We start from the raw sequence: 21218 nt of genomic DNA, 5'->3' as shown, positions 1-21218 counted from the left end.
GTGGCCTTGCCCATGTAGCGGAGGCTGCTGTTCTCAAGCATTTTTTCTTGTTTGCTCTGAAGACTTCTTCTCCTCTTGCCTAGTCCACTGCTCAGCAGATGAGAGCACAAACAGCAATGCGGAATCTCGCAGAACTTTGACCCTGCTCTTTTTTTACAGCTGTTGGTACAGTTGATGCAGCCATCAGTTCACTAATCTGGCACGTACTTTCAAATGGGCAAAAGGTTGCGCTAAATCCACAAATTAAATGAGACTATTAAAAACACCCCCTTGTCTTACCACACAGCCAAACAAGCAGAATTGCATATGGTAAAACAGATCTTCCCTCTGTATGGAAATGCATGACTAAAATGCTTAGTGTTAAAGATTGATTTTATTTGAGAGCAATGTATGAGAAGTAGAACAAGGATGCATAAATAACACAAGGAAAAACAATAAGAAGTGTGGACAGTATATTTTGTACTAATTACTTAATTTGCTTTCTGCCCAAAAAATAAATAACATTCTTATATGCACCTGCCAGCTCCACAGCGATTTTGATCCTCAAACTCTGATGCTGGAAGCACCAAGTCAAACTGAATGGGTGTCCCGGCAGTGATCAGCTCTGCAGACTCATCAGGTTCCTGTTGAAGACGTCCAGGAGGTGGTTCTGCAGAGGTTGGTTGCAACTTGCTGGAAAAAGACATGGGTTAAATCAAATTGGCCAAGAAAGGTGGTACACGGTCTTGAGAAAAAAAACTTTGAGCTGCATTATACATCAAAAGGGAGAAAAAAGGTAAAAATAATTTAAGGCAATGATGGCTGAGAACTGATAAACTATAGCAGATGGAAAAGCTCATAATTTGTGATTGGGCATCAGGATATAAATGGAAATTATAGATAAACTAAATGCTGCTAGACCCGGAATGAAGCTACCACATGTTAATTTGGTGGTAATAGACCAGACAACAGGAAGGCAGATAAAGAAACTACTCAAACTTTAATCAGAGGCCTTCTTAGTTAAAACTACAAAGTTGGTGGTTCAGTTATTATTGATACAGATTATACCCGAACAAGAAAGCGTTCAAGAAAGGACTGCATTAGATATTGCAGAATTTACTAAAAACTTGAAGCCTGTAAATATTCTCTCACTACAGAAAAAATTATTAGGCTGATTTTACTGTATAAAGCCCATATACCTTAATATGCATTGCATAAAAATATATTGACCAATACACAATTAAGCACAAGCGTATTAGATCAGAAAACGGTGCCACACATGTGTGCTTGGGAATCAACCAAAGGGATCAGGAAATGCCAATTTCATGCCATGCCAGGGGGCGGTGGGGTGCACTAAACCTATCTCAAGAAATCTCTCCTGTTCTGGCCCCGAGGATGTCACTTTCTGTAAACCACCTATAAAAACCTCTCATCCTCCATGCTTCAACAGTTCTGTTTTGGACTCTAACCTGTACACATTGTACTCAAATGTAAGCCTTTTGTAGCCAGGGTAACTATACGGGCAGCTCCCCCAAACCTTTGTTGTGTGTCCGGCTATTTCTTAACAACAGTTAAAATGGGCAGTGCTAGGTTTTAAAACAACAAAAACCACTTCACCATACAAAATTATTTCAAATATAAAAGGCACTTCATGAGAAGTTTATTTATTTCAATAAAAAAGATACCTCATGAGAAGTTTGTAATCGCACAACAACAAATGAGGACTCAGGATGCAGTGTGCAAACTGTGTACCAAATTAGTTTAAACACAGAGGGAACACCTGGGCCCATATTTATCAAAAATCTCAGTATTGCTCCTAGAAACTGCACTAAAGGTCAGACTAGGATAAGAACCTGTCTTATCTTAGAACAGGACATGACAAGCATGTATATAGCATCCTAATCTTACTCCTAGGAAGGAGCAAGAGTTTGTATTTGAGCATGAATAAGGTCACAATTTTACAGCAGCCAGAGCTGTAAAGTGATACTCATTATGATTTTTTGTAGATCCACAGCCGTAATTTCAGAAGAATTGTCTTCCGTAAAGTAACAGATATACTGAATAATGAAAAAAAGCACAGAAGATGTGTTCATTCCTCAAGTGTAATGTGATGTGCTGTACCTCTCTCTATGATTTTCAATTATCATCTGCAAGGGTCTATTTATCCAGTACCCCAGGAGTCTCAGTATGTCCTCATGAACCTTCCTGGGCTTATAAACTGTAACGTAAATGTTGCACGGGTTTATTTGTGGAATGCACAGTTTAGCATACAGTACCAATATTGCATTTTGCTGTCAATCACCAATCCTGCCCCTTATTTTCAGGGTAAATATGCTGGCTATACAATACAGTAGGCTTCCATGACCACCTATGTATTGGTACTGTGATATTGCTTGCGATTCACATGCGAGATCATCCACATTTTGGACAATGATCTTTATGTGTGCGCCAATTTGCATAAATGCAGCTTGCTTTAACATTACCCCACATGGAGTGGTAGGGAAAAGTATTATACTGTGTATTCCCTCATGCATTGTAAGGACATTCAAAGTTTGGTACAAAATTCGAGAAACAGTTGGTTGTGAAATTTACATAAATCATTGCTTTTGAAAAGCTGCATTTCACACATAACAACACTTTCATTTAGGCTGACAGGGGCTTTTCCATATAGATGGACAGATAAGTAACACAGAAAATGTGCTACAAATTTGATGTTCAGGGTTCCAAAACATACGGCCTTTCCTGGTATGTGTGTGTCGCTCTCTGCCTGAACATTATCTTCTTGCAGAGTTAGGAGATCTCAGAAGCGCTCCTCATCCCTGGTGAAGTCAGAAGTAGTTTACCAAGTTAGGAACATTGATATTTGCATCACTATGCTATTTTTGATCCAGTCTGCACCATGTTCCTAATATGAGCCATTTGATAAATCTTGGCATTCCAGAACATTGATCCTCCTTTGATTAAGCCATTTCTTTGCTGTTTCTGATGTATGCTTTGCATCACTGTCATGCTGAAAGGTGAAGTTTCTCATCATTTTCAGCTTCCTAACAGAAGCTTGATGGTTTTGTGCCAAAATAGATACTTGGAGCAATTCATGATTTTATTCATCTAACTAACTAAAGCGCCAGTTCCAGCTAAAGAAAAACAACCCCAAAGCATAACACTGCCTCCACCATGCTTCAACGTGTATGTTTTGGAATTACGGCCAAATAGTTCAACTTTGGTCTCATCAGACGATAATACATTTTTCCACATGGTTGCGGGAGACTGCATATTCCTTTTTGTAAAGTTTAGTTGGGCTAGAATGTTTTTCTTTGTGGGAAAAAGTTTTCATTTTGTTACCCTACCCCACAACCCAGACATATGAAGAATACAACTTAATTGTTGCCATATGTAGAGACCAACAGACTTGTCAGGAAATCCTGCAGCTTCTTTAATGGTGCTGAAGGTCTCTTGGTGGACTCCCTGACCAATTTTCACTAAACAGTTTCTGACTTGTTTTCACTTTCTTTGTATAGATGGCAATTTTGCCATAAAGCTGGGATACGTTCTGACAGGGGCAGCACGGTAGCACAGTGGGTAGCGCTGCTGCCTCGCAGTTAGGAGAACCGGGTTTGCTTCCCGGGTCCTCCCTGCGTGGAGTTTGAATGTTCTCCCCGTGGATTTCCTCCCACAGTCCAAACACATGCATTGGCAATCCTAAATTGTCCCTAGTGTGCGCTTAGTGTGTTTGAGGGGTGTGTGTGCGCGCGCCCTGCCCAGGGTTTCGTTCCTGTCTTGTGCCCTGTGTTGGCTGGGATTGGCTCCAGCAGACCTCCGTGACCCTGTAGTTAGGATATAGTGGGTTGGATAATGGATCGATGGACGTTCTGACAGGATTTAGCTTGGTTTCATTTTTTAATTACACAAATTCTGGGATTTTGGCAGGGGTGTGTAGAATTTTTACATTCAAAGTAATTTATGTTTGCATAAATATTTACAACCTGTACACATTCTTCTTAAATGTAAACATTTTTTAATTCAGATTTGATGAATAAGGAACAAGTTAAAGTTACTTCACAGAGTTGAAACCTTTATCTATGTACATACAGTATACAGTAATCCCTCGCTATATCGCGCTTCAACTTTCACGGCTTCACTCTATCGCGGATTTTATATGTAAGCATATCTAAATATACAATGCAGATTTTTCACTGCTTCGCGCGTTCTATGGACAATGGGTCTTTTTACTTCCTGTACATGCTTCCTCAGTTGTTTTGCCCAGTTGATTTCATACAAGGGATGCTATTGGCGGATGGCTGAGAAGCTAACCAATAAGAGCATGCAGTTTTAAGTTCCTGTGTGCTGAATGGCTCAGCGACGGAGAGTTGAATTTGATTCCGCGGCGTTAACCAGGAAGTCTCGTCTTGCTCATTCAGTATCAACGGGTTTCGCTGTGTAAAGAGTTAACTTTTGTGCTCTTTTGGGTTTATCTTTGTGCATAGTCAAGCCTTTCATTATGGCTCCAAAACGATCTGCTCCTGCTACTGCTTCAGGGGCCATGCCCAAGCGCCAACGGAAGATGTTAATGATTGCCAAAAAGGTAGTTTTGGATATGTTGAAGGAACCGAAAAGCTACACTGCTGTAGGACGCCATTACGGCATCAATGAGGCTACGATTCTTATTTAAAAAGTAGGAAAGGAATATAAGATCTATGGCCACAGTGTCCTTTTAACCAGGGTGCAAAACAAGTTGTAAGTGGATGTAATAAAGCAGTAGTCTGGATGGAATCTGCTTTAGGGATTTGGATTGAAGAAGAATAATGGCGGTGCTACACAATTGCCTGAAGAGGCTCCTTTAGAACAGCTGTAATGCTCTCCTTTGTTGTGCAGTAAAACTAAACTCATCATTATCGGACAAGTCATCGTGTCATTGTTGGTGAGTAACCATAATTAATTTTCTACTTACAGTACTTGGTACATGTACGTGCGTTTAGTGTCACTGTACACACATTTACTGTATACAGTTTTTCTTGCATTGTATGTATTTATTGCTGGTGGCCTGTCTATTGTAATGGCTGTAACATGTGATATCGGAGACGCTCGCTATCTTTAAAATAATATTTAGGTTTTACTGTATATAAACAGTGTGTTTACATACATAATTTCAATGAATCTTACCTAATATGTAAGAGAATACAAAGGGTTTATGCTGTATAACTGTGCGGGAAATATTTATAAACAGTGTGGGAGAGTTTATAAGGGCTTAAAATATATAAAAATAACCATTCAAATATATGGTTTCTACTTCACAGATTTTCACCTATCGCGGGGGGGTCTGAAACGCAACCCCCGCGATCGAGGAGGGATTACTGTAATTAATATTATGTAAAATGATTTAGCCAGTAATTCCTAGTAGAAGTACAATATATTGTATTAAATTAGTAAAGACATTAAAGCAAAAATTATATACAAGTGTTAATTTGGATAACTATATAATAGATGGCATTAAATAAATACCAATGAAGTTGGTTTGAAAGCAGGGCCACAAGCCCTTCCAAGCAGTGTAGCTGGTAGTTGAACTTTCAGTTCTCAATTTGACAGTTAAGACACTGATGAGCTGTGTTGGGCTTAATAGTCAATTCTCATCAAAATTTTTTTCATGAATAAAACAGCCAAGTAAATCTATATTAATGTAAATGAATTGTAAACATTGGGAAGTAAACAATGACAAACATTTACAGTACATTAAAATAGTCTAAACATCAGGGTGGGTATTCCACGAAGCACACTTAGTGTGTAAACCTCAGTTTTAAAAAATGTTATTCTCTCTCTATATCTATATTTATTATATACATACATACATACACACACACACGCTGGTACAGTGGGTCCTGGGTTCCTCCTGCTGCATGACAATACTCAACCTCATGTGGCAAGAGTATGCAGGCAGTTCCTGGAGGATGAAGGAATGGATACTATTCACTAGCCCCCACGCTCACCTGATCTAAATAAAATAAAACACCTCAGGGACATTATGTTTCAGTCCATCTGACGCCGCCAGGTTGCACATCAGACTGTCCGGGAGCTCAGTGAAGCCATGGTCCAAATCTGGGAGGAGATCCCCCAGGACATCATCCGTCGTCTCATTAGGGACATGCCCCGACGTTGTCAGGCATGCACACAAGCACGTGGGTGTCATACAAACTACTGAATGTGATTTGGAGTTGCTGCAATGAAATTTCAGCAAAATGGACTAGCCTGCCACATAGTTTTTTTCACTTTGATTTTCGTGAGGTCTTTGAATTCAGCCCTCTTTAGGTTGATAATTTTCATTTCCATCTAACGATGTGGTATCTTTTCATTTCTAACACATTACACAGTCTATATCAGTATAGATCTCCGTAAGGATTTTTTCTCCCCATTGAGATCTGATGTGTTTTCAAAGTGTTCCTTTAATTCTTTTGACAAGCCATGCTTACTTCAGCTGGGGTCTGTTCCAGCAAAAATGATTAGGGCAAGTTTTGTTTAGTAACTGAGACAACTTGCATCATCTTATTGTCTGATCCATATTAGGCCAAAGATGAAGATTACAGTATAGGGTGGTCCAGATCTAATTATGCAACTTTTAATCCAAAGCAGGAGAACAATGCAGGACAAAAGAATTGTTCAAAACATCTTGTAATAAACGAAAATGGACTTGCATTGAATTAATTCACTGATTTTTGCATGTACAGTAATGTCCCACTTGTCCTCCATTCAGTTGTGAATTCTCCATTTAATAAAAACTTAAGTTATAGCGAAATGAAAATTGCATAGTTAGATCTGGACCACCCTGTATTGCTGTAGACTGAGAGTTCATGAAACTAACTAAAAAACTTCAGTTAACTTCATGAAAATGAGAAACAAAACCAGATAGAGAGGTTTAGAGGTTCCTTTTTTAGCATATGAAATACTGCTGTATTCAAATAATCTTAGATGCTCAGTACAAAATAGTTTAGCTTATAGTGTTTGATTATTCATGAAAAATGCAAAAATATACAAGATTTAAAGGATGTCATCCATCACCATTTTTCCCCCAGCATTTTTTATAGCATAATTAAGGTTGCAGCATTCTTAATTACACTATAGTTTAAAAACAATCTGACAAGTTTGCTACAAAATAATATGTTAGAAGCTATGCTGTACTCATTTAAAATTATTGGTCCATTTGTCCCTATTGCTCTGCAACTTTCATTTTGGTTGCCAAATGCACAACACAGTATATGTTTGCATTTAAGTGTATATTTTAGCAATTCTGATGTATGTTCACATATGAAACTTTTACCTGCTGCAAAATGCACTTCACATTGCTACCTAACACAATTGTTCTGTGTTTTAAATGCGACATTCACAAAATAAGATATCTAAAATCAGACTGGTCAATTTAAAGGATTTTTTTTTTTTTGGAAAAATGGCAATAGCATTTATTTATGCAAGGCACAAAATCAGAACCGTAACGTACTTAGACAGCAGTCTGCTACAGATTGCTTTGTAGAGAGAGAGAGAGAGAGAGAGAGAGAGAGAGAGATATGACATGGTAGTGTTATTCATTGCAGGTTACATGGTCGTGCTATAAAAGATCAAGTATTATTGTTTGTTCAGCTCCTGAAAACATGCCAAATGTCTGTTATATTATTCTGTTTTACAACAATTAAATACAGTTCTAAATTCTTTCAAGTTCAAAATACACACATCTCAAAATACACACTTAAAGTTATGCTGCACTCAGCATGGTCTCTTTTTGAGACCCGACAGATATTTTTAAATGTCGTTTCTTGAGGCTGTTTACATACCAGGGCCTCATGTATAAAAGGTGCGTATGCATAAAAATGTCACGTACTAATGTTTCCACGTTCAAATCACGATGTATAAAACCTAAACTTGGTGTAAAGCCACGCACATTTCCACGGTAGCTCATACCCTGGCGTGCGCAAGTTCTGCGCTTGGTTTTGCAGACTGGCAGCATCCAGCGTTAAAGCAGTGCTACTGTTAAAGTGTGGTTTCCCTTTCTTTTTTAGATCCATATCCCTGACGCAGCTTTAGAAATACACTGAAATTAACCACATATTGTTTATTAGTTTAATGCATCTGATTGTAATTAACCTATAACAATATAATGGTCCACAAAATGGTCAAACCATTCTAAATACCATAGCTGCTTTAGCGTTGTTACTCTCACTGCACCTTCTTTTTTCAGCTGCTCCCGTTAGGGGTTGCCACAGGGGATCATCTTTTTCCATATTACTCTCACTGCACCACTCAGAGTATTTATATCACTGTATCTGGTTGGGGAATCACAGATCTACAGCAGCTGATTGGAAAGAGAATTATCAGTATACAGCATCAGGCACATGCGGCCTCAGCCATGCTGTCTATTGAACTGCTCTCATCCCAAGAACTATAAAACGCACTCAATCACTCCATCAACTGCTCCTTGTAGAACTGTTTGTACTTATAAGTACAATTACCTCACTGTAAACTTGCGATACAGTTATAATATTGCACAACTTGAGACACTTTATAAAGCACGTATTTACATATGACGACGATATCATTTTTAAAATGAAATGCAGCAAAATAAAACTTTCACTTAATTTAAATAATCTATATTGTTAATAAACAAACATGCAAGGACACGGTGTCGCAGTGCTAGCAACGAGTTGGATCTGCCGCTACTTTCACGGATTGTTCCTGCCTCGCGCTGTATTCTTGTAGGGACTGATGCAACACTGGATGGATACAATAATTTAGCATGTACTACAAAGATATTTCAATGTTCCTTAAAAGTTTTGAGTTTACAGATGGCTTAACATCTATTATAGAGCCGATTGTGTGGTGATTGGGTATTTGGAGAAAGAAAAAAGTAAGGACAGGATTTGGGGGTTAGTATGTTTGAAACAGACAGTACTGCTGCAATAAATTATTTCGTCGAAGGTAACACATGGCACAGCAAGCATCTTGCATGAGGCATGAACAATCATTGCGCCACCATGCTCCCATGTTTAATAACATGCTTTAACTCCTATCATCATGAAAATGATATCAAGTATACATCTCAGTATTTTAATTATTCAGAGAGCTGTAATATCACAAATTTAATGGATTCTGTGTCCTGTCAGAGTAAGAGAAAGCCGGTTTAATAAGCACGTAGTGAATCACACACATAGACCACATAGAGGATCAAATACAAAAGTAAGCATTTACTATGCTACTTTAGTTACAATGGGATTTGAGAAACTAGTAAATTAAACAATTTTAAGATTAAGTTTATGATGTTCTACTTTAATGACAAAATAAACTATGTGACTAAAGGGGAAATTTAGAGACTAAAGTTGACATTTTGTGATTTTTCCCCACTGTGTGTCCATTTTTTTTTCTCTGTACCCTAATAAGCTTTCATATAGGAAGTGCAGAATTATTAGGCAAGTTGTATTTTTGAGGATTAATTTTAATATGGAACAAACACAGTGCTATCAGTCAATCCAAAATGTTAATAAACCTGAAACCTGAATGTTTCACAACGGAAATGTGAGTGTGAACATCATCAGGGGAATACATATGTGCGCACAATTATTAGGCAACTATTAGTGTGCAGATTTATTATGCAACTAAAGGAAAAATGAAAATTTTCCCATCTCACTTGTTTATTTTCATCTGTTATAGTGAGAATAATAAACAAACACCTCAAAATTTTCAAATAAACATCTCTGACATTTCAAAAAAAATAAATCAATCAATCAATGACCAATATAGCCACCCTTCTTTCCAATAACAGTCATAAGCCTTTCCATTCATGGAGTCTGTCAGTTTCTTGATCTGTTGACGATCAGCTTTTTGTGGAGCAGTGACTACAGCCTCCCAGACACTCTTCAGAGAGGTGTATTGTTTTTCTCCCCCGTAAATCTAGCGTTTAAGAAGTGCCCACAAGTTCTCGATAAGGTTTAGGTCAGATGAGGAAGGGGGGCCATGTCATTATTCCTTCATCTTTAAGGCCTTTACTGGCTGGCCACGCAGTGGAGAACTTCGATGCAAGTGATGGAGCATTGGCCTGCATAAAAATCATGGTCTTTTTCCTGTATCACTGTTTGAAGAAAGTGTCTTCGAAAAACTGGCAGTAGGTTTGGGAGTTGATTTTGAGTTCATCTTCAATGCAAAAAGGTCCAACTAACTCATCTTTAAAAATACCAGCTCATACCAGTACCCCACCCCCACGTTGGAGTGGAGCTCTGTGCCCATTACTGATCCACAGGTCCATCCATCTGGTCCATCAAGAGTCACTCTCATCTCATCGGTCCATAAAACTTTTGAAAAAAATCTGTCTTCAGATATTTCTTGGCCCAGTTTTGACGTTTCAACTTATGTTTCTTGTTCAGTGGTGGTTGGGTTTCAGCCCTCCTTACCTTGGCCATGTCTTTGAGCACTGAACACCTTGTACTTCTGGGCACTCCAGGTAGGATGCAGCTCTGGAATATGAAAGTACGTGAGGATAATGGGTTCCTGGTAGCTTCACGTTTGATTCTTCTCAAATCTTTGGCAGCTAATTTGCGTCTTTTGTTCTCAACATGTTTCTTGCGACCCTGTTGACTATTTGCAACAAAATGTTTGATGGTTCTGTGATCACACACCAATATCTTAGCAATTCCAAAAGTGCTGCATCCTTCTGAAAGACTTTTTACAATTTTTGACTTTTCAGAGTCAGTTAAATCTCTTTTTTGGCCCATTTTGCCTGAGGAAAACTAGCTGCCTAATAATTCTGCACACCTTGATATAGGGTGTTGATCTCCTTAGGCCACACCCTCCCTCATTACACAAATACACATCACCTGACATGCTTAAATCCAATAAGCATTCAAGTTAATACAGCTTGGAGTTGGAATATACACATTAAAAATGATGATATGGTCAAAATACTCACTTGCCTAATAATTGTGCACACAGTGTATGACACTCAGACGGTGGGCTACGACTCGTCTTTTCATAGTGATATCTGACAGCTTCTTTTTTATTTCGGGCACAGTGCGACTTTGTGAACTTGAGCTTTCGAGTTTCTACGATACTCTATGTCACTCGATCAACTTTCTTTTGTTGTTTATACCACTGTTTAAACCAACAAATAGTACATTTTTCCTTGCCTCCTCTTGGTATTCGCTGAAATTCTTCTAATTCCCCCGTGCTTGTGCCATTGCCTTTTCACAGAACACTGAGCTTAAGGGCTATTTATATTGATTTGCATATTCAAAAAGGCATAATTCTGGGAGGAGACGGGGAAGGACAGCAGGTGCATACACGTGCGTTACTTTTCACACTGACCAGGATTTATGTAGCGGAAGAACGTGGAAGCTGGCGTTAGCACAGATTTATGCATCTGTTTTTTTTTGTGCATAAGCACATTTCCGCTTTTGTCCGTACGCCGCGTTAGAGTGTGAATTCTATGCACAGCATTAAGCATGAGGTCCCAAGAGTGCACACATAATTGTGAATTGCTTAAACTTATTTTGACTTGTCAAGTGACACTTTGCATTCAAGGAACTATTTGAGCCTCGATTGCAAAATGAGGCTTATTAGCATGACACATTCTTCATATGTATGCTTCGTGAAATACCCATAGATTTTTTTTTTTTTTACTCTGCACAGTACATACTGGACTTTTACCCAGTTTCAATACCTGTTGGGGCCATAGTTCTCATGCTTCTTCTCAAAGCTAATGATCGGAGTAACTGCCTGCAATGCGGTCTGGTTAAGACGAATGGCAACTGCCTGGACAAAGAGAACAAAGTGAGGCAGTAATGGGTGGAAGACTATTCAAACCTCTTTAGTACAGTTAAAAAAGATAAAAATTTCAAACAAAGTAACGCTGCCCCAGGTAGTGGTGCAAGGGGGCAGCACATTCAGCTTTTCTTACCAGCTATGACACTGTCACTACAACAGTCTAGGCACACAGAGAACCAAACAGGAAGATACTGCAGGAACAGGTTGCAGAAGGCAGCTGAAAGTGCATGCCCCAAGACTACTAATGGAAATGAACAAAAGTGTGCAGCATAGGATGAACAGATTTAACAGATATCTTAACGGACAGTTGGACACAGAAATGTACAGCTGGACAGACAAAAAACAAAATTATGCACATACAGCAGAAAAAAAAATGATAACACCTACCTCAGGGTTGTCAGTCAAATAGATTTGCCTTGAAATGTTGTTCAAAGTACAGATCCACTAGGAACACAACAGGAAAGACAAAGAATCACTCATATGAGCATCAGACTTTCTGAATTGGCCAGATGCTACAGTGAAATCTAACATATCTCATAAAGTGGCATACAGTATCTCAGTACAGGACCAATAACAAAATACAAACCTCCTCATAATCACGTTTACTCTCTGCCTGCAGGGTAATACAGCTAAAAATAAAAAAAACAAGTCAGAATTCAGCAATGCAGATCTCAAAACAATAACACATGTAGTCATATTCCACTTTTCACTTTATCACATTTTTAAGCAATCAAACTAACAGCTCAGTTTTTGTTTTGTCCCAACTGCTTTGTAACTTACTCCTCAAATTTATAAATTCCAATTAACCATTGCTGCCAATTAGAACAAAAGCAATCCCATTTGACTCAAATTTAACCATCATACCTCAAACTGTAAGGAAATAAGTTAGATCTCCCTAAACCAGTACTTTTAACTGACACAAATCTCAGAGAAGAGAATTTTAATAAAGCATACATTTTGCCATTTGGTGTGGTAATCTGGAAGCAGTAGCGTCGGTCCTCACAGTCCACTGCCATCACTGAACTGTTATCCAGATCCATGACCAAGCCTCCAGCCACAGCACCCCGTGGCTGACACATTAGGTTGCCTCCCTGGGTGAAGAAATACAGCCTGTCCCATGAGGTGGTCACCAAACCGGTCTTGCTGAGAAGGTACAGAAAAGATTACCACACATTTACTAGCAAAATTCTCAGCATTCTCTAGTACCAGTTTACTACCTTCTAATGTTTAAGTAGCCAGCACGCTGTACCAAACTTCTGTTAACCAAAGGGCTGCAAGCATCCTGATCTGGCATGTAGACTGTGTCATCCACTGACAGAAGTTCCTGTTGGGACTGACGCATTGCTTCTGTTTCAGCATCCAACTGGACCTGGATACTGGAAACCAATGATGGGAATGGACAGAAAACCTATTACCACAGCTCCATATACGTTACTCAGAAACCAACTAACTGCAATCTACCTCTGCGACATTTGCTCCACAGATGACAAAAAGTCTGCCACCTTGTGTGACATCATGTCCAGGCTCTTGTGGAAAAAGGCCATCTGTAAGAAGTCAGAAAGGAAGCGAGTTTCATATGCATAGCATGATTCCTCACATAATGCCCATCATTCTTCATCCAAGTATGTGCACAAATGCACGCACGTACGCACACACTATTCCATCACATACACTACAGTGATTCACCTTTCACACAGCAACTCAGAAAGAAAGCTCACCTGTGCATGCATATATCCCAGCATGGGCTCCAACATGGCCACTTTCTTGCGGTGTTGTAAAGCATTTAAAGCACAGTAATATTGCATGGAAGCCTGGTGTTGTTTACGTCGAGTATAAGCAACTTCACTAATTACCTCTGCCTTTAGCTGCAAAGTAAATGGGAAACCAGTGAGGCAGGGGGACAAAAAGTGTTTGCCGGGTATTTGGATATTTTTTACCAACAAAGTTTGAGTAAACTGTGGTGGTACCAAAGACAGCCACCCAAAAACCAACCAACTACAAAAAGTAAAACCCAGCACAGTACAGTTTCATTTTGTCACCGAGGAACCTTTCTAGTTTCCCATTCTTTAGGCATTCCTTTCTATTTTCCAATGCCCTATTGCTGCTTACCTTCTCGCTTTCTCGCTTTTTAGGAAGTCTGCTGTACTTGGCCATTGCTGAATCATGCTCTAAGGGATTAAACACACAGTTATTCATCAGTCCTTTCATTACTTTCAGTCCATACTTAAAGACCCAGTGCCATGCCCTCCAAACTTGTATTAGTCAGTGCTGCCACAAATATCATTCAGAGTGTACTGCATTTCAATCAGAGACAACAAATACCAATTCCTGAATTAAAGGTTTCTAATGCCCTGCATTAACATGAAATCTTTTACTGAAGTCAGGAGGAAAAAAAAAAAAAAAATCACACATTTCCCCAACTTAGATAGCTAAAGTTTCAACTCATCCCAGAATCACCTACATTCCAGCCCATTGAGTAATATCGTCTTTTTGTACACTTGCACAGTGTTCAATTCAGCTAAGACCCTGCAATCTTCTGTTTCCACAGACCAACACTTCCAACCCCCACCATGTTTACCTTCACTAGCAATGCTGTAAATTTCCTTCAGTGTGCCGATTTCTAAACAAGACAAACAAACAACCTGTAAAAATCACAACACTGATTCTATAAGCTTAGAAAATTCCATAAATAACTCCACAATCTCCTACCTGTTAAGTCTTTCTCCCTGAACTGTACCATGGGAAAAACCATACTGTCAGCCAGTCGTCTAGCAAGCTCTTCATGCAGTAGATTGAGCTGCAAAGAAATATCAGGAATAAATGAATCACAGAGCTATGCACTATAATCTGCCTGACCAGTGAACTAAAGCAAATAGGTTGTGCTAGAGGAGGGCAGAGGTGTCTTAGATGTACAGATTCTCATAACAGCTTGGGTCAATCAACCCTGCCCTATAGTTCTGCCATGACTACACATTTTCATTACACATATACTGTTTATTACATAAGAATTCTGTTTCCTAATAGAGCTTTTTACCACAGGGATGGATTCTATATTAAGCAGAAGGACCATGAAGAATTTGTTGTGTATGTGTAGATGCGAGGGTGGTTTAGACCAAGGGTGTCCAACTCCGGTCATGGGAGGCCACAGTGGCTGCAGGTTTTCATTCTAACCCTTTTCCTAATCAGCAAGCAGTTTTGACTGCTAATTAGATCATTTCCCTGTCATTTTAACAGCCCCATTTTTAATGATTCAGTCCTCTGAATTGATTCGTACCTTCATCAAATGGCAGCAAAACAGAAATGAGATGTGAAACGAGCCAGCAGATGACCAGCTAAATTGGAATGTCAAACTCCATTCACTTTCACTTGAAACAGTTTCTTAATGAGAAACCAATTCTATGTGTAAAAGTTGTTATTGAATATCATGACTTCTAGCTGCTGCCACAGCAGACTTTTGATTTTCTGTTTTTTCTAAGACCACCATCAAAATGTTTTGGTGTCCTGAGCAGAACAACATGACCGAAACCTTCACCTTTCTTTATTTTCAGGATAGCTGGTCATGTGGCGCCTTGTTTTGTGTCTCATTGTTTGGCTGCTCATTAAGGAATATCAAACAACTACAGGTCTGAGTCACGTCAATTAAAACTAAGGTGAAAAACGTTAATCAACAGCAAAAACGGCTCACTAATTAAGATGATGGTTAGAATGAAAACCTGCAGCCAATGCAGGCCACCAGGACTAGAGATTAGACTTGGTGTGTGGGGAAGGTAGCTTAGAATAGCTACAATAAGTTGGTGGCTAAAAAAAGTTATTCCTTTGACAAGTCCCAAGATGCTCTCTCTCTCCTTTTCATAGGACTAATTTTGTAAATCAATTAAAACTGACTTTAACATGATGCGTTACCTGGGAGAGTCTGAAAAGCTTATTAAAGGGATCACCAAAGTCAGGTGCCTCAGTCAGACACCCCAAGATGTTTCTATAGCTAGCACAAAATTAGCCACAGAATGAAAGTACATTCGCCAATTAAATGTCCAGTCATTTTTGATGGTTACTGCCTACAGAAATTAGGTAGTTATATTGTAAATGGACACACACACAATTGTAAAACAGTCAAAACTGGACAGGTCTCACCAGTCAGAGACTGGCAAATTGGGAGCCTCTACAGAGTGGTTAAGATAGGGAAGTTACCTTATCCACGATGGTAGCAAACTGTTGCAGCACACCTATGACCTCCTCATCGCCTTTTCCCAGTGCGAAGTTCTGAAATGAAACCTACACTTAGAAGAACGATTAGAAGCTGCAGTAATTGAGGTATATTTAGCATGAGGGGCTCACCTGCTTTTCATATTTCTGAAGCTGTTGAGAGAGTTGTTGTGTAGCCAGACTCATCTCATTCTATTTAAAAAAAAGTGGTATGACAAAAACAACAAAAGATGACTAGCATAGATGACAGTCTTTCTCACCTGCGCTCCATAAACCCTCTGCATTGACTGCAGCAGCTGGTTAGTGTAGTCAGTCAAGGTCCCAGCATCCTCCTCAAAAACACTAAACAATGAGCGGGTCTGTTGGAAACAGAGAAACGCACATACACACAAACTTTATTGTAGTGAATGATAATTGCCAAGAAATTAGCTATATTGGCAGGCAACATTAATAATCCTCCCTTAATATGTCACCGCTGATGAAATCGCAAAGCATTACAAAAGGGGGGAAAATTTTTTTTTAAAAACACTTTGATTTACTGTTAGCTTTTCTACTGATCCTAAGATTCTTTCATTTCACTGCACTTCCAGCTTTGAACAGAGCATGTTCTCCAAACGAGGCACCATATAACCTGAATGATGACAAATGTGCTGCACACTGATAGCAGCACAGTGATGCTTTTATGTACAGCCATTACTGGTCCTTAAAAAGCCAAAACATTCCTCCTATCTGCCTTAATCTCTTAACAACAAGCACAAATCAGGATGACAGCCATATACCCATCTTGGAGATGGTAATTCATCTCTTCAGAGCGTGTGAGGAGACCCCTCTTGAACCTTTGAATGTGACATGAAGCACCATTATGAAATCAGTGTGTCTATAAAGCAAGACTCAGGTAAGGCTCCAAACCAATCTTTCTGAAGTTTAGTCTCACTGAACACATTTTACTGTAATCAAGAAGCCCATTCATTCTGCATTTTGTACAGCTGATGAAAGTTGGAACCATACTGTACATACAGTTCCCTATATAATGTTTTAGAACAAAGATGTATTTTTCCTCGATTTAGCCGCTGCTCCACAGTATAAAATTACAAGTCAAACAATTCAGATGTGGTTAAAAGTGCACATTGCAAACGTTTAAGGGTATTTACATACACTTCGGTCAAACCACATAGAAATGACAACACTTTCACTGCATGGTCCCTCCATTTCAGGGCAACATAATGTTTAGGACATAGCAATAGTAGGTATACTAATGCAGACATATTTAGTACTCTGTTGCATGTCTACAATCGCAGAGGTCACCAGGTGGCAAGTACCTTCTTTTGTGATGCTCTGCCAAGCCTTTAATGTAGCCATCCTCAGCTCCTGGTCGTTTCAGGGACTTTACCTCTTACATTTTCTCTTCAGTATATGGAAGCCATACTCAATTATATTTAAATCAGGTGAACCTCTTGGCCATTCATTTATAGTTTTGAAGAACTCCTGTGTTGCTTTAGCAGTATATTGTGACAGGGCCACATCCAACATGAAGATGATGATTCCAATGGGTTTGCAGATATTTACTTGAACTTGAGAAGATAAGAAGTTTCTATACATCTCAGAATTCATTGTTCATCATCAATGAACAGAAATGTGCCTAAGCTATACCACCTTCACCAGAACAAGGTTGTAGGCTTTGGATCTTAGGCAGTTCCTTTTTGTTTCCACACTTTGCCTTTGTCATCACTCTGTAACAGGTTTATCTTTGTCTCATCTGTCCACAAGACCTTTTTCCAGAATTCTGCAGGCTATCTGAAGTACTTTTTTCGCAAACTGTAATCTGGCCATCCTGTTTTGTGGCTAACTAGTGGTTTACATCTTCCAGCATGGCCTGTTCTTGAAGTCTTCTGTGGATAGCAGTCTTTGACAAACACACATCTGCCTCCTTTCTGATCTATCAGACAGGTGTTTGGGGCTTTTCTTTAACATAGCTTGGATTCTTCTGTCATCAGCAGTGAAGGCCTACTAGTCCTTTCGCAATTACTAAGCTCACCAGTGCATTCTTTCTTCTTAATGATATTCCAGATATGGTAGTTGATTTAGGTAATACCAAGGTTTTACTGATGTCCCCAGTGCCTTTGTTCTTAGTTTTCAGTCTCGTACTGGCTTCTTTAACTTTCATTGGCACAGCTCTTGTCCTCATGTTGAAAAATGGCAACTGGAGGGGGCCATGTATAAAAAGTGTAGTCATTTCTACATGGTGTTACCGAAAAGCATGTAAATACCCTTAAAAAAAGTCTGCAATGGACATTTTACCCCGTCTGAATTGTTTGATTTATAACCTTAAACTGTGCAGCAGACGGGTAAATCAACGAAAAGTATGTCTTTGTTCAAAACATTAAGGAGGGCACTGTACATTTAACATAATGCCTGCTGGATCTTGGAACACAACACAAGCAACATTTTCTGTATTGAAGTCTGCAATGCAATCAAACAAAGCATTTGTCATTACTGGTTTCCTTCTGGTGATCACATTTTACTGCTAATTTTAATATAATAGTGAACAGGATCAAAGTGGAGTTTGTATGCTAGAGTAAAAGTCTTTGAACAGTGGGTATTATGATAAAAGTGATATCCTGCTTTGAGCCCCCATCCCTGCAACAAATATAGGCCTAGACAGGAAGAATTTCACACAAAAAAGAGAAAGGTGAAAGAAAAGGCAAATGTCATTAACACGGTACCCAGTGATGAACACAACCAGGATTTATTGACTGTCAGTCAACATGGGTTCTACTGTTCCAACATTTTTTTCCCTTCCTTAAAGCACAAAAACAGCTACAACAGACCTCCAAATGCAGTATTAGCAAAAGGTACAGAGAGTGTAGCTTCTGGTCTTATCTGTGCAATATGAAATCTGACCCTAACTGAGAAATAGCCATGCTTGTCAGAACCCATTCAGTCAGCTCCTCCCGTTACACTTCAGCACGGTTTAGGTTTTCATTCCTCTGCACTGCATGGAAATATCCTTACGACGCAACCCGAGTTTTATAGCACAAAAAAGGACTCATACATATCATTCAGAGCAAGAAAACTGATGCAACCCACCTTAAAATTTTCCTATGTATGAAGTTAGAATTTTGGCTACTAACCCATAATTATTCCTTCTAATCCTACCAAGTATTTTAAAGAAAACTTAAAGAAAGGAAAAAAAAAAAACACACTAACAATGCTCACTTATCCCAACATGCCTCCCATGCCTGTAATAAAGTGTATTAAGCCAATGACTGTTAGTGCAACATATAGGTAAAGGCAGGCAACACACTGCCTTAGGGCACCACACCTCCCACTTGCACACAGCCTTGCAAAACTTGTTCTATCTCTCATGCACCTGCAGACAGCAATCAGATTTCACTTTTCCACCCATTCTCTACAACATCAGTCACCAGACTCATCCAATATTTATTTCTGAAACACATTAATCTAACCCACTATGGATTACTGTAGCAGGTATAAGTGTACCCTATCATAGACCTTGTTGGTTAGTGGCGTTTGCAAAGAACGCTACAGGGACTGGCACCAATCCCTCTACCACCCTCATCTTGATGGATAGATGAATGGAAATGAAGTGTACCAAAAATGAATATTTTAAGTCATAAATGGCTTCACAGACAAGACAATGAGAAATAAGGTTGCAACAATGAAGGTACAAAAGTAAAAAATAACTTATATTTGCCTATGTAAATGTACTGCATCAAAATATATTTAACAAATAATCTGTTAATTTTATAACTTTATTTTTATTATTCTTCAGAAAAATACCTTAACAATGTTAAAAATTACATACAAGATATCTCTCTCTCTCTCTCTATCTATATCTATATATATCTATATCTATATATATCTATATCTATATATATCTATATATATCTATATATATATATATATATATATATATATATATATATATATAGAGATATATATATAGAGATATATATATAGAGAGAGAGAGAGAGAATATATATATATATATAGAGAGAGAGAGAGAAACTAAAATTCATGAAAGGCTGTAAGGCTTGCCACAGCACTGTAATCCAGAGGGTGCAATCAAGTAAAGTTGATTTAGTGCCATTCAATCTACAGCGCCTCAGAAAATAGAGTAACCAACTTTAACGATAAACCGAACTCATGATAAATTACAAGGAAAAGGAACTTGGAAAAGTGTGAGTAAACACGAGAATATACGAGATAACAATCCAGAATGCTATAACTTGGGTTTGTGCAGATATGGAAGTAATTAAGCAAAACGTTTAGGAGTTATGAATGTAACCCCAGATGAAGCTTCACATCTAAAAAAAGAAAGTTCCTGACAGACGGAGGAGAATGATTAAATGATGCAATCTCACGTACAAGCTACCCAACTCGTAAACTGTCTTGTCTCTGACATGTGTTGCTGCCCACGGTCTCGTTCCTCCCGGTCCGTCCTCGTAACCTCCAAGGCCAGTTTTGTGGTTTGACTGCGCAGTCCAGTCAGACTTAAAGCGCTAAATAGGGCTCTGCTATGCGGCCCAGTTCATAACGCGTTGCCGCGGGCTCGGCTGATCACCCCTCCCCGGCCCACTCGAAACTCGAAAGTATGGCTTGTGTCGACCTGTCCGCCCCGGTTTGTAGTCGATGCCCTGGCAAAATCTACGTACGCATATCTAGTCTATGCTTGTCACTGTTTACACTCGCACCAATCAACTCGACTACCTGCGGACTGTCCTGCAGAGCCTCTTCTAGTAGCAGTCTGTCAGTGGCAGGCATCTTGGCAACTGATCGCTCGCTGCCTCAAAATTCAAATCCGACGAGCTTTATTGGCATCACTACGTGAGGAGTATTCAAACGAGTTCTATTGCACATCATAGAAACATAATGAGAGCGATAACTTAACTAATAACAACGAAACACTACACATTCAAAAACATAAATACGATAAACACAATTTAAAAACATTGACTCTAAATAAGGTAAGCAACCTTTTGATGTGTATATAACATTTGCTTATCTGCTATCCTATTGCGTGACTCTGATCTCATACATTGGTCGTTGTACGAACATTTTTATAGTGTTTATTACATTATTCCCAGCCACAAAAAAAAAAAAAACAAACAAACAAAACCCCATACAAGTATGGGTAAACAGTTTAGTTAAGGTACTGCAAGAATGCATCTTTTACACTTACTCTTTAACAAGACCTTAAGAAAAGCTTCTTTTGGTGCTAATAA

General features: G+C 38.9%; 1 protein-coding gene across 1 annotated transcript in view; it reads right to left on the bottom strand.

Annotated features, from left to right (window-relative positions):
• appl2 (adaptor protein, phosphotyrosine interaction, PH domain and leucine zipper containing 2) overlaps nt 1–20811 on the bottom strand; it is a 28671-nt gene extending 7860 nt beyond the window's left edge. The window contains exons 1-15 of the mRNA XM_039769960.1: nt 20704–20811; nt 16233–16331; nt 16105–16164; nt 15958–16029; nt 14479–14566; nt 14348–14389; nt 13879–13937; nt 13488–13634; nt 13231–13313; nt 12987–13145; nt 12724–12912; nt 12356–12398; nt 12157–12213; nt 11666–11757; nt 517–672 (exon numbers count right to left, since the gene is read on the bottom strand). Of these exons, the coding sequence (XP_039625894.1) occupies nt 517–672; nt 11666–11757; nt 12157–12213; nt 12356–12398; nt 12724–12912; nt 12987–13145; nt 13231–13313; nt 13488–13634; nt 13879–13937; nt 14348–14389; nt 14479–14566; nt 15958–16029; nt 16105–16164; nt 16233–16331; nt 20704–20757 (1400 nt within the window). The 5' untranslated portion in view covers nt 20758–20811. The remainder of the gene's footprint in view (nt 1–516; nt 673–11665; nt 11758–12156; nt 12214–12355; nt 12399–12723; nt 12913–12986; nt 13146–13230; nt 13314–13487; nt 13635–13878; nt 13938–14347; nt 14390–14478; nt 14567–15957; nt 16030–16104; nt 16165–16232; nt 16332–20703) is intronic.
• Nucleotides 20812–21218: the final 407 nt, after the last annotated feature.

The sequence above is a fragment of the Polypterus senegalus genome, chromosome 11, assembly GCF_016835505.1.
Source record: "Polypterus senegalus isolate Bchr_013 chromosome 11, ASM1683550v1, whole genome shotgun sequence".
NCBI lineage: Eukaryota > Metazoa > Chordata > Cladistia > Polypteriformes > Polypteridae > Polypterus > Polypterus senegalus.
This window is presented reverse-complemented; position numbering and strand designations above follow the sequence as displayed.